We start from the raw sequence: 12369 nt of genomic DNA, 5'->3' as shown, positions 1-12369 counted from the left end.
GTGTATAAATGCACGAAGAGGATAAACAAGGTAATTGAGGTGAATTTTACCACATTTACACTCATTTACATGAACTTCACATGTTGGAGGAAACTTTAAGGGAGCGAATTGAGATTTAATGAATTAATTTACAGATGGAGGTACAGGTAGAGGAAAACCTTTTCATGTTCACCTTTATGAACCCTGACCACAACCCTGAAAGCACGACACCTTTCCGTACCTCATCACCACACAAGGTGTTCCTCGCTTTGTAAACTGCTCCCTGACCTCCTTCACCGAGCTTTCTGATCACGTCATACTTCTCGATCTGAACAACAATACAAATTGAGAAAACGTCATGTTTCATTCGAAGATCAGAGAAAGAATACATCAAGATCTTTAAACAAGATGTTTCTCAGTATCGTTATTTCACCTTACCAATCGAGTGACTTCATCACAAACCTCACAACGAAAATTTACAAATAAAAGGTGAGGATCTGCTCACATCTCGGAACTCAACTGCAGGGGACATGATATTGATCGGTGGAATAAAGTGGGTTTTTAACTTCAACCAACACGTCCCTTCTCCATGACAAAAAAATAGGACCGCTTGTCCCGAAGCTCACCTGCATAAGGAGCAACAGGCACTCAAATCCCCCACAGACCCCCCTCAGACCCTGATTATTTTAATGTTGTGAACAATAATTGGTACATCACGGGTGATGAAGGTTGTGGTCAGTTTCATCGAAATTGTGTGGGTCGTTTCGGAGAAACCCCCCACCCCTCGAAGACCCCATTAACAAGCCACACGTTTCATCAAAATCGAATGTTGGTTCAAGCGATATTGAGCGAAGTGTTTACGAATTGACGAACTCAATGACACTCACTCACGCACTCACAGACACTGATGAATCGCATATGCTCACCGGTCGAAAGTGCAGGTGATCTTTAAAAGAGATAACACTTAACATCTCGCTTACCTGGAGAGGGATATCCAGAGGCAAGGAAGATGAGGAACTGTGTTCCAAACTCTGTTCTGGAGACTGTGGAGATGAAGAATTTCTCTCCCACCTCGACTCCACATGTGATTGAGAGGGGGGATTGTTGGACCACCTCAATTCCACCCATGATGGAGATGGGGAATTGTCAGCCAACATCGCATACAGACGTGATCGAGATGAGGGATTGTTAGACCACCTCAATTCCACCCATGATGGAGATGGGGAATTGTCAGCCAACATCGCATACAGACGTGATAGTGATGAGGGATTGTTAGACCACCTCAATTCCTCCCGGGATGGAGATGGGGGATTGTTGGACCACCTCAATTCCTCCCGGGATGGAGATGAGGGATTGTTGGACCACGTCAATTCCACCCATGATGGAGATGGGGAATTGTCAGCCAACATTGCATACAGACTTGATAGAGACGAGGGATTGTTAGACCACCTCAATTCCTTCCGTGATGGAGACCGGGGATTGTTGGAGCACTTCAATTCCTCCCGAGATGGAGATGGGGGATTGTTGGACGCCCTTGATTCCACCCGAGATGGAGATGAGGAATTGTAAGACAACCTCACACATGGAGGTGATGGAGATGCGGCATTGTTGGACCACCTCAATTCCACTCGTGATGGAGATGGGGGTTTGTTGTCAAAGCTCAACTGGTGTTTATGTCCAAAATTAGAATCCATTGCTCTTAAAAGACACTTTATAGCAGCAAAAGGCGAAAGAACAAAGTCTGATCGATCGCTGTAAATCACCAAACTGAAACGACGTGAAAAGGTTCGTTTTGTTTTTGAAAATAACGGTTGTCTGGTTGGTCACGTGGTTCGACTTGACCAATCAGGTGGCTTGGCGAGTTTCCACAGAAATCCGTTTGAAACATGATTCGATTGGAAGAACGTCAAACGAAGTTAGTGAGGTTTGTGTTGAGATTAAATATACAACAAGCAAATGGTGAAAGTTATGTAACCCGACGGTGTCAATGTATGTTTATTCTGTGATTCGCAACGTCTTGGAAACATCGGAAGTGTTCGCGCATGCGCACTAACAAGATGACCTCGTGACGGAATGACGTGTTGTCGGACTCTCCAGATCACGTGACCAATCCCGCTGATCAGTTCGCGCATTTCAGTCATCGAGACGCGACTCAAGACGACATTTTGAAGATTTAACCTTCATTAATTGTGAAGTTATAAATAAGTTGTGAAGTGAAGTTGGATATTTGGGGTAAAGACGAAGCTTTCCAAATTTACAGATGACACAAAGCTTGGAGGTGAGGTGGGTCTCAGGGGGGATGGTGATGAGATACAGGAAAGTATTGATACTTGTATAGATTGTCACATGTAATTTAACCTGAGCGAGTGTGAGGTGTTGGGGATGGGAAAGAACAATGAAAATAGAGATTACAGGACGAGAGGGGTCATTTTGGATTGTGTCACACAGGAGAAGGATCTGGGGCTGGTAATAGATATGGGAGGTAATCAGGCAGCTCCAGGTGGAGAAAATAGGGGTTTAGGTTGTATTTAGAGGGGGATCAATTATAAATCAAAGAGGTGGTGTTAACATTGTGCAGGAATTTAGTGAGGGTCACATCGAGAATATTGTGTGTAGTTCTGGTCACCACAGTTCTGGGAGGACATGGATGCCACAGAGAGGGTTCAGTGAAGGATGACAAGATTGATTCCGGGCCGAGTTAGACTCAGCCACGAGGATTGGGTGAAGGAGACAGGGATTTATACATGAGAAAGCAGGAGGTTACGAGGAGATATGATAGAGATGTTTAACATAATGAAAGGTACAGAGACTCAGAGACCCAGTGCAGCTGCTTCATGCATTGATCGCCATCACAGACACGAGGCTCGTGGTCCGTTTCTCACGACTCAACCAAGAACCAAAGTTCAGCGTCTTGCTTCACCATGGGAGACAAATGTCCTCAACACAAGCACAAGAATCGTGCCCCCTCTTCGTGCGTCGAGGAAAGGCAGCCATGAAGCCCTGTTCTTACAGGCCATCTCCCAAACCCCATTATTTTTCGACCACGTCCGTTCCTTCCCTCAACTCAACTCTGCCTCGTACGTGCGCTTACCCTGAACTCCACTCTCCAACAATGTGCAACCAACCCCACTTCTTCGACGTCACACCGAACCATCGTTCGCCTCCGGGGCATGGCCTGCTCGCACGAAACTCGGGAAGGCAAGGCTTCTGACATCACGTGCATCAATCATCAGCCTCGGGGGCGTGAGTTTGCACGCCATCACCCTTGGAGGGGGGCCTTCTGCCTGCTCCGCACGTTTGCTTGTTTCCCATCATGGTTTTGGAAATAAAAAATATCAGGAAAAGTCACAGGGGGGCAACCATATTCTGGGGAAGCTTATTTTTAAACCCGAGCTGATTATCACCTTTCCATAAACCCCACCTTTCATGGCGTCACGCTGTGACGACCAAGGCATTTAGATCATTGGTATCTCCCGGGGTGAGGCTGAGTCTTTGGGCCTCTCACTCTCTCACTGCAGGCAGGTCGGTGGTCTTTCTGTCTTCTACCGTCTCCTCTCCGGTCTCACGCCCCAACCCCGCTCTGTCTGTGATAGGTTCCTCTCCCCCCTACCATATTTCTGCAGGTCGCTCAAGTTATGCCAGCAACCCCCTTCTGGTAAAACTCCCAAAATCACTGCTCACCTTCACTCTTTCATTCCTCTTTTTCCCCGCCTTTGGAATACACTCCCACACTCTTTCAATTCCATTCTTCCCTTCAGGACTTCAAAACAGCTGTTCACCACCACCTCATATCTTCCCCCATCGAAAACCACAATATTTTCTACCCCCATTAATCCACCCGAAACACACCTCCTTCAAATTTCCTGCCTTCCTTCCTGAAAGTCCCCCCCCCCCCCGCCACCCCATGTGGTGACACGTACTAATGAAGCTCACAGTATCCCCACTTCATTACATTGACATGTCTCCCACACGTCACCGTCCAAACAACCCAATTCAATCGTAAATTCTCCATTAAATTCTTCCATCGACCCCACAACCGAAACAATATATAATGATAAAAAAGATGATTTTTATCGGACGTTTTTCGAGTTTATCTTTGTTTAAAATACATTTATCACAAGTATCCACCACCCACTTTTAATACTTAATCTTTGCTTCTCATAAAGAAATGAAAATCCCAGAGGGTTTATTTTCATCGGTTAATTTTCAGTAAAAACATGAAATGAAGAGGAAATCAAAGAGTTTTCAAATAAATTAAACCAAGAATTTTCACTGAAAGATTTGTTTTCTGATCTAATTGTTGTTGAATATTCATCGATGGCCCAACTCATTTGGTCTGCATTAGGTTCAGACAATTTAAAAAGGGAAAAGATTTCAATGAGCACAGAATCGACTTGTTTTTCGGGAAGATCCATTTTTTTTTGTTTGCAGCTGGATGCACTTCCTGGAGCAAGCTTGCAAGAAGCAGAAGCTACATGGCTGCTCCGACCACTTCGAGAAGTGGCAGGGCCCACGCTGTCCGCATCACAATGAAAAAAAAGTCATGAGGATCATGTTTTCAAACTGAAAATGTCACTTCCAGGTATTGCCCACAGCTTCAATCTCCTCACATTCTATCATTGCACCCTTTTCTACCCCGTTTCCAGTGCACCACTCCGTTTCTTGCTGCGGTCACATTTACCTTTGAATTTTCTTCCCAGCTCAGAGCAAAATGGAAGTTGTGCATCTGTTGGTTGTATTGTAAATCGAGCAGCGCTGTGGCCAACTATTCCTGTCAACACAGTTTAAGGCCCTGTCGCCCCTTGACGATTTAGCCAACGTATGCCTGACGTATGCAGAATTGGGCTAAAACGCTGGCACACGTCGAATACGTTATGGGTAAGTTTGTATACGTTAAGAGCACGCTGGCATACGTCATAGTACGCTGGCATACATCGTAGTACGCTGGCATACTTCGTAGTACGCTGGCATACGTCGTAGTACGCTGGCATACGTCGTAGTTCTCCGAGCTGTTAGACAAATTTTCCTTGCTGTAAATTTCCCGACGTATGACAGCGTATGACTCACACGTTCCGCATAACGCTGGCATAAGTTGTAGGCACGTTACGCGATCGTTGACACACGTCGATGCACGTTACTTGTAAGGTAATCATAAGTCGAAACACGTCAAGGTAATGGTTAGCGTCAGTGTTCCAGACTCCCTGGTTTTTGTTTTTTCTTCGGTGTGACGGTGATGTTGACACTTCGATTTCTTGTGCGGTTTCAATATAATATAATTAAAAGGCTTTGGCTCAACGATTTAAATCATAACCGCACTCAAAATCGAAGTGTCAACATCACCATCATACCGAAGAAAAAAAAATTATCAAAAAAAAAAAAAAACACGGTGTCTGGAACACTCACTCTAACCATTACCTTGACGTGTTTCGACTTATGAGTTACATACAAGTAACGTATGTCGACGTGTGTCAAAGATCGCTTCGCTTGCCCACAACTTATGCCAGCGTATGCGGAATTTGTGTCATACGTCGAGGACGTCGATAAATTTTAAACATGCTGAAAATTTCTCAATGTACTCGGAGTGCAATGACGTATGCCAGTGTACTACGACGTATGCCAGTGTACTACAACATCTGCCAGCGTGCTCTTAACTTATACAAAACTTACCCACAACGTATGTGACGTGTGCCAGCGTGGTTCGGCAAATTTTTCATACCTCGGCATATGCTGGCTAAAACGTCAACGTGTGTCAGCGGCTTCACACTTCGATGACTTGTGCGGTTCTGATTTGAATCGTCGAGCCGCAGCCTATGAATAGCCTACGCCACGTGATCGTCGGCGATACGCTGCCACGCTATGCATAAGTTAGACTATCGTTGGGCATAGGTTGTGAACGCCGACAACACGCTGAGCATTCGTTGGTATAAGTTATCTATGCGTGATTGAAACGTTCTGTGTACATTACTAATACGTTATGCATACGTCCAACACGTTATTAGAGGCCCAAAACTTAAAAAAAAAATCATCAATAGTTAAGCGGACGCCAGCGTTTTACATACATTTTGACACCTTGCCATACGCTGGCTAAAACGTCAAGGTGTGACAGTCCATTCAGATTGAGGCCATGCTTGCCCCATTTGATCAATTCACATTCTCACTGTACTCCTCATGGTTTCATTGTGCACTGCCACACCACATGACCCATTTCTTCATTATTTTCACACTGCATGCACCATTGGTATCGGATAATTTGTATAAAGTTTCACATTGTCAGGTGAAGCGGTTTCTTCCATGAGCCAAGACCATGTAGATATAAAAATATATTGTTGTTGTTGTTGTTCTGCAAAACGGCATAACTCAAAGGCAATAGCACCCAACATACAGTGATCCCCAAGCAGTTATTACATGAGTATTCATGTAGTTCGTCCTTCCCTCATGTCTCGTGGGTTAACGGGACAAAGTCCGTTGCGTGGGGTCTCGTAGTTAGGTCTAATAAATATCGATGACTCATACTCATACGTGTACTCTAACCCTTTCCTTTTTTGCCATGGTACACGACAAGCATGTAAGCACACACGTCATTCAATTGCCAATTGTTAAAAAGCACACCGCGATGCCTCCCGTGCCTCGGAGCATGCCCATCTCTGCTGCACACTAATCAACCCGCACACGAGAATATGCACGCCATTATTTAATTTAAATCTGCATGCCAATTCCCACCTAACTCCACAACTCGCTCACCAAATATCACTACTTTGACCACAAATGCCTCCCGCACACGGGAAAAATATTCCCGCTCTCCCTCGTACCTCTGCATCGCTACAATTCGCCACTCTATTTTGAGGAGCACCACGCGTCAGAGTGTGCTTGGTCCCGCACGTTGCTCAACAATGCAAGAGACGCTAATAGCTCCACCGCATCTCACCAGAACCTCCCGGGTGAGCGTCCGGAATTGATACAGCCTTCATCCAGTCGTCAGACCACGGAAAGACCGAGGGCAACAAGGAGGGGTTCGGGTCCCGGGTGTGCATCAGAAGGGCAATCCGGGAGTTTGGTTCGGGTGCCGGGTGTGCATTTTGGCTCGTGAAGGAGCCCGTGGGGGGGGGGAGTGGGGCAGAGAAAGCCTTCCGCCATCCGACATTCAGACTGCACTTGGTGCACATTCAGGGCCGGGGTGCCGGCTTGAGGAGCTTGCCCCATGTTAAGTCAGGAGCTCCGAGTCGTGCCGGAGCTGGGAGGCATCTGAGCCGGTTTCCGGTCCCAGAGCCTGCCAGAGCATGGCAGGACCGCTGTGGCCCAATGGAGGTGCAGGATTTGGGCCACAGTGCGTCGCTTTCCATTCCTCACCCCATCCTTCGCCTATGGCTTTTAAAAGCGGTAGCGTGGAGTCGTTCGAGCCTCTTATTCAGAACATTGTTTGTGTCCTATTGCCGGCCAGAATGCGCTTCTTCTTGGAGAACTTCTTCCTCGAGAACCTGATCCGAGGTGACTGCCTTCCTTCGACACTCCCTGCCTTGCTGTCGACGTCCTGCCACCCCTGCACAGCCAGACGAACCAGTGCGGAGCGCAGTTGCCACGAGCCCCGGCGAATAAATAAACAGGATATAATGCGCCATATCTCGAGGTGGGAACGCTCAAGCAGAGCATCCCAAAGAGGTTCACGCTTCACATACAGACCATAAAACGGTTAGGTCCTCGAATCGATGTATTTCTGAGAAATGTGCATCCTCGAAGCATTTCTTAGTAAATGTTGGCAACATAACTTTTCAACATAATTAAGGTATGCAGAATTCGACTTGTCCTGTTCCCAAGCTGAATTTTGAGTTTTTGACCATTTAATTAGCATAAACAAAATGGCTGCCAAATTGACAATTTTGGGCACTTTCGTGGGACAGGCACTACGATGCCATTTAAATAAATGCACATTGTTCACATGTACGCATCTTAGAAATGTCCTTTGAGCAATAGATGAAAACTACAGGCTAATAAAATTCGTAACATGCCAAAAATCTATTATTCTGCTGATTAGCTCCCACCATAACCAAAAAACTATTTTCTGCTGTAACTTACTTACTATGCATGCAAACCTGACAAATGAGATGTCTTGACCTATCTTTTGAGGGTCAATAAAAATGATTAAGACATATTTGAAGCATTTTATTTTATCTTTCATGGTTACTGATGTTTATTCATAAAATGTAGAAGTTAAAGTTGCTAGTCTGTAATCATAAAAACTAAACAAAGTTCTATCATGCTGCTACGTGAACAAATATCAGTTCAGCCTAAACAGTTTTCAGGAATGCCGAACATCTTTGAGGCAAATCACATTGTATTCGTGCAAGGAGTCTGATCATTAATCTGTTGCTGGCATACACACATTGATGTGCATCGTAATCCTGAATTCCGGCATGTGCAGCGTCGAGTCTTGCATTGTTTCCGACATGCACAGGCTACCATCTCGAGGCAACTGTCTGGAATGGGAATCGATGCCAACAGTATTGGTCGCAGTCCTGATTCCACAAGTCTCCATCCCATTTCAGAGGGTGCAGGGAGCTCAGGTGTGGGGCAGTGGGAATTTCTCCATTTCATTGCTTGATGGTGTACTCTCATCAAATGGAAACGGAGCGCATCACTTGTTGGGGCCATGGCTTCTGGTTTCCCCGTCTTGGAAAACAATAAATTCCGTGCTGCATCAACAGAGTCTGTTGTGTGCACATTGTTTATTCTGCAGACAAAGGTTTCTGAAGATTTGATGATTTCCTCTGTGAGTTCATCAATGGCCAAGTTCTTCAGCAATTCAGGGTGCTCTTCGAAGACCTTCTGTGATGATCGTTTGGTGTGATTCGCTGTGTAGGAGATTTGCTGAAGCAGGCTTCGTCGACGGGTGCTGTGAATACTGGCTTGCATTTCCCACGAGTTATACTGACAGGATGCAGCTCCTCCAGGCCATTTGGCACAATCAAAGTATGTCTTGTGGATAGCTCGAGATTTTTAAGAAAAGCATCAGTTGTTTGGCCTCGTTGCTATGTTGCCATTTGAGTTGCATGGAAGGTATTCTTTCCATCAAATGTTTCATCAAGGATGTCACTGTGATCACAGGTGTAGTCAATGAATTTATTTGCCTCAATGTTTGGAATGATGGCACCAGTTGCTTTGTCCAATGATTTGAGAGTGCTCTCAGCCAAGGAAGTGTCTACTTGCAACTCCTGTTCGTAACTCAGGCACTGCCCTGCCTTGTTGAACAATCCTACTAGGTCTTTTGACCACGTAGCCTGATGAAGAGTACTTGCAAGACCAACATATTTTGGAGTCCATTGTTTGCCACCACTGACGCAGTAGACAAGATCTTGTGCCACAGTCAGAACCAAAGGTTGTTGCAAAAGCGGGGACTGAAATTTCTCAGCAACCGCTCAAGCTTTTGGACAAACCATGAAAAAGATTATTTTTGGAACCTTAAATATGAACGGTGGAGGTGCAAGTCACAACTGCCAGGTTCAACTGAAATGTTTGTTTGATCGTAAACAAATAGATGTACTTTTACTCCAGGAAACGCACATAACTGAAGATGTGGAGTCAGATTGGTGTCGCCTCTTTAAGGGACAGAGCTTTTTTTTGAGTAATTTGTCTTCTTCTTCTGCTGGTGTGACATTTTTATTCAGACCTGGGCTAGTACCTGCATCATGCCACTTCCAAGAGGTTATCAATGGCTGGTTCATCTCTCTGGAACTGGTCATATATAATTTCCATTTTACACTATTCAATGTGTATGCGCCCAGTGAGTGTGTCGAACGAAGAGCCTTCTTTTTGTCTTTAATCAGACAATTTCACTCAATTGATATCAATGATTGCATTTACATGGGGGGTAAGTTTAATTGCACCGTTGAAGCTGTTTAAGACAGAAATACAGCAGAACCTCATCCTGAATCCTCTGCCGATTTGTCTAATTTTTTTTTTGCAAAAGGTTTGTTCGATACATGGAGGCAATGTCACCCCAACAAATCTCAATATACATGGGGACGTTGGGCTAACGGGAGAGCATCCTTTGTGAGACTTGACCGGTTGGACATAAACTCGCATTTTAGGAATGCTGTTTTATCTCCAGTTCACTTTCCATCCTTATTTTGCGATCATCATTTCGTTACCATGGGCCACTTTTTCTCTCAACCCTCACATATAAGTACGTACTGGAAATTCAACACCAATCTTCTTGAAGATACTTCGTTTTTAAAAGGCTTCTATACTTTTTGGGCTATACAACTCTCAAAACAGCCTCTTTTTCTTCATTCGAGTTATGGTGGGACAACAAAAAAAAACGTAGATTAGATTGTTTTGTCAGCAGTTTGTTTCAAATGTTGCCAATGTTAATAAAACAACAATGGCTCTGTTAGAAGCTGATATCATACAGTTAGAGACTAAATTGTCCAGATATGGAAAAAGGAGAGACCAAAGGGTATTAGCTGAAAAGACGATCCAATTGAGAGAACTGATGCAAGATAAAGCAGCAGGGATGTCAATCAGATGAAGGATAAACATGAAGGTTTTAGATACTCCCAGCAAATCCTTTTTCCAAATGGATTTTGTCAACAAATCACAAAAGACCGTTTTTTCTCTGTTCGACTCAAGAGGAAACGATGTTTTTTTTTTTTTGTATACCTTGTCGATGCTCGTGTGAGAGCTAACACACAACACACAGCAAGGGGGCATGAGACAAGAAGGGTGGGAGTGGGAAGGACAAAACAGTGGGGAACCGAGACATTCTGAGATCTGTGGAAGGGAGAGGGATGGGGTGGGGAACACGGGGAATACAAGATGGACATTACAGAGACTTTCAGGAAGGAAAGCAGGGAATTTGAAGGAGTTGGGGTTGGGTGGATTATCGGGGGTAGAAAAGATCGAGGATTTGGATTGGGGATGATTAGAGGTGGTGGTGAACAGCTGTTTTGAAGGCCTGGAAGGAAGAGTGGGATTGAATAGAGTGAGGGAGTTTATTCCAAAGGCGGGAAAAAAGAGGGATGAAAGAGTGAAGGTGAGCAGTGATTTGTGATTTTGGTAGTTTTACCAGAAGGGGTTGTTGGCAGACCTTGAGCGCACTGCGGAAATGTGGTGGGAATAAATCGCAGAGAGAGCAGGGGGGCTCAGCTAGAGAGGAGACGGTAGAAGACAGAAAGACCACCGACCAGCCTGCGGTGAGAGAGTGAGAGGCCCAAAGACTGAGTCTCATTGCGGGAGATGCCAATGATCCGAAATGCTTTGGTTTCCACAGCGTGAAGCCGAGAAAGGTAGGAGGCAGGAGCACCAGCCCAGAGGGGAGAGCAGTACTCCATCCGGCTGCGGACAGAAGCTTTGTAAGTGGTCAGGAGCTCAGGTGGGCCGAGGAAGTACTTTGCACGACGGAGGATCCCAGTCGGCGACTGGCTTTGGTGGCCAGGTTTGAAATGTGGCTTTCCCAGGAAAGGTCATGGCAGATAGTGAGACCCAGAAGCTTGAAAGAAAGGACTTCTTCCAGAGGATTGTTGAGAAAGTGCATAGCGGGGTTTTCTAAACGGTCCTTTCGGAGAGACATCGTGAGAGTGTGAGATTTGTCCGGATTGAAAAACATGTTCCACGTGTTGGACCAGTTTGTGATTTTATCCAGATCTGCAGTGAGTGAAGAAGTTGCTGATTGCCGGTCTGAGGGATGACCGATGGTACGGCAGAGGGTGGAATCATCAGCAAAGAGATATAGAGGATTTTCCAGTGTCAGAGAGATCACTCATGAAAACCAGAAAAAGAACAGGGCCCAGAACGCTACCTTGAGGAACTCCAGCCTGGACATGAAGAGGGGATGAAAGAACTCCATTTCGGGACACATGTTGACTTCGACAGGAGAGGAAGTCTGTGTGCCATGAGTGGAGATGGCCTTGGATACCATAGGAAGAGAGTTTGGTGAGCAGGGCAGGGTGCCAGACCGTGTCAAATGCACGTGATATGTCCAGGGATACGGCTCGGATTTCATGTCTGGCATTGAGGACCTCCATCCATTGTTGGGAGAGCAAAAGCAGCATATCCAGGGTAGAGTGACCTGGTCTGAAACTAAATTTATGATCGGAAATCAAGCCATTGGAGAAGAGGTAGGATTTAATGTCTGAAGCAATGATGGATTCCATAACCTTGCTGATGATTGGGAGAAGGCTGATTGATCTGTAGTTGCAGGGATCTGTTTTTGCACCTTTTTTATGCAGGGCAGTAATGTTTGCTGATTTCCAAGCAGATGGCAGATGACCTTGAGCAAATGAGTGGGTGAATAGAACGGAGAGAGGGTGAGCAAGAGCAGAAGAGCAGGTTTTTCGGACACGTGGGCTGATGCCGTCTGGACCGGTTGCAGAATCTGAGTCGAGGTTTGACAGCAAA

General features: G+C 45.5%; 2 protein-coding genes across 3 annotated transcripts in view; one reads left to right on the top strand and one right to left on the bottom strand.

Moving 5' to 3' along the window:
• LOC147030709 (general transcription factor IIH subunit 4-like) overlaps positions 1-12369 on the top strand; it is a 74218-nt gene that overhangs the window by 41024 nt on the left and 20825 nt on the right. Inside the window, exons 1-2 of one of the 2 annotated variants that reach the window (XM_085875074.1) lie at positions 1964-2257; positions 4411-4561. In XM_085875074.1, the coding sequence (XP_085731200.1) occupies positions 4549-4561 (13 nt within the window). In that variant the 5' untranslated portion in view covers positions 1964-2257; positions 4411-4548. Of the gene's footprint in view, positions 1-1963; positions 2258-4410; positions 4562-12369 lie in introns of those variants that run through there. The other variant, XR_015056491.1, reaches the window with a different exon arrangement.
• On the bottom strand, positions 89-1902 carry LOC147030711 (uncharacterized). Its single transcript, XM_085875040.1, has 2 exons — positions 960-1902; positions 89-307 (listed from the first exon to the last, which is right to left on the bottom strand). The coding sequence occupies exons 1-2, from the start codon at positions 1671-1673 to the stop codon at positions 116-118; spliced, it is 906 nt and encodes a 301-aa protein (XP_085731166.1). The 5' UTR covers positions 1674-1902; the 3' UTR covers positions 89-115.

The sequence above is a fragment of the Eptatretus burgeri genome, chromosome 3 (assembly GCF_056783735.1).
Source record: "Eptatretus burgeri isolate ZD-2024b chromosome 3, Ebu_testis_v1, whole genome shotgun sequence".
Taxonomy (NCBI): Eukaryota; Metazoa; Chordata; class Myxini; order Myxiniformes; family Myxinidae; genus Eptatretus; species Eptatretus burgeri.
The sequence above is the reverse complement of the archived record's forward strand: the minus strand, read 5'-3'. Positions and strand labels throughout refer to the sequence as shown.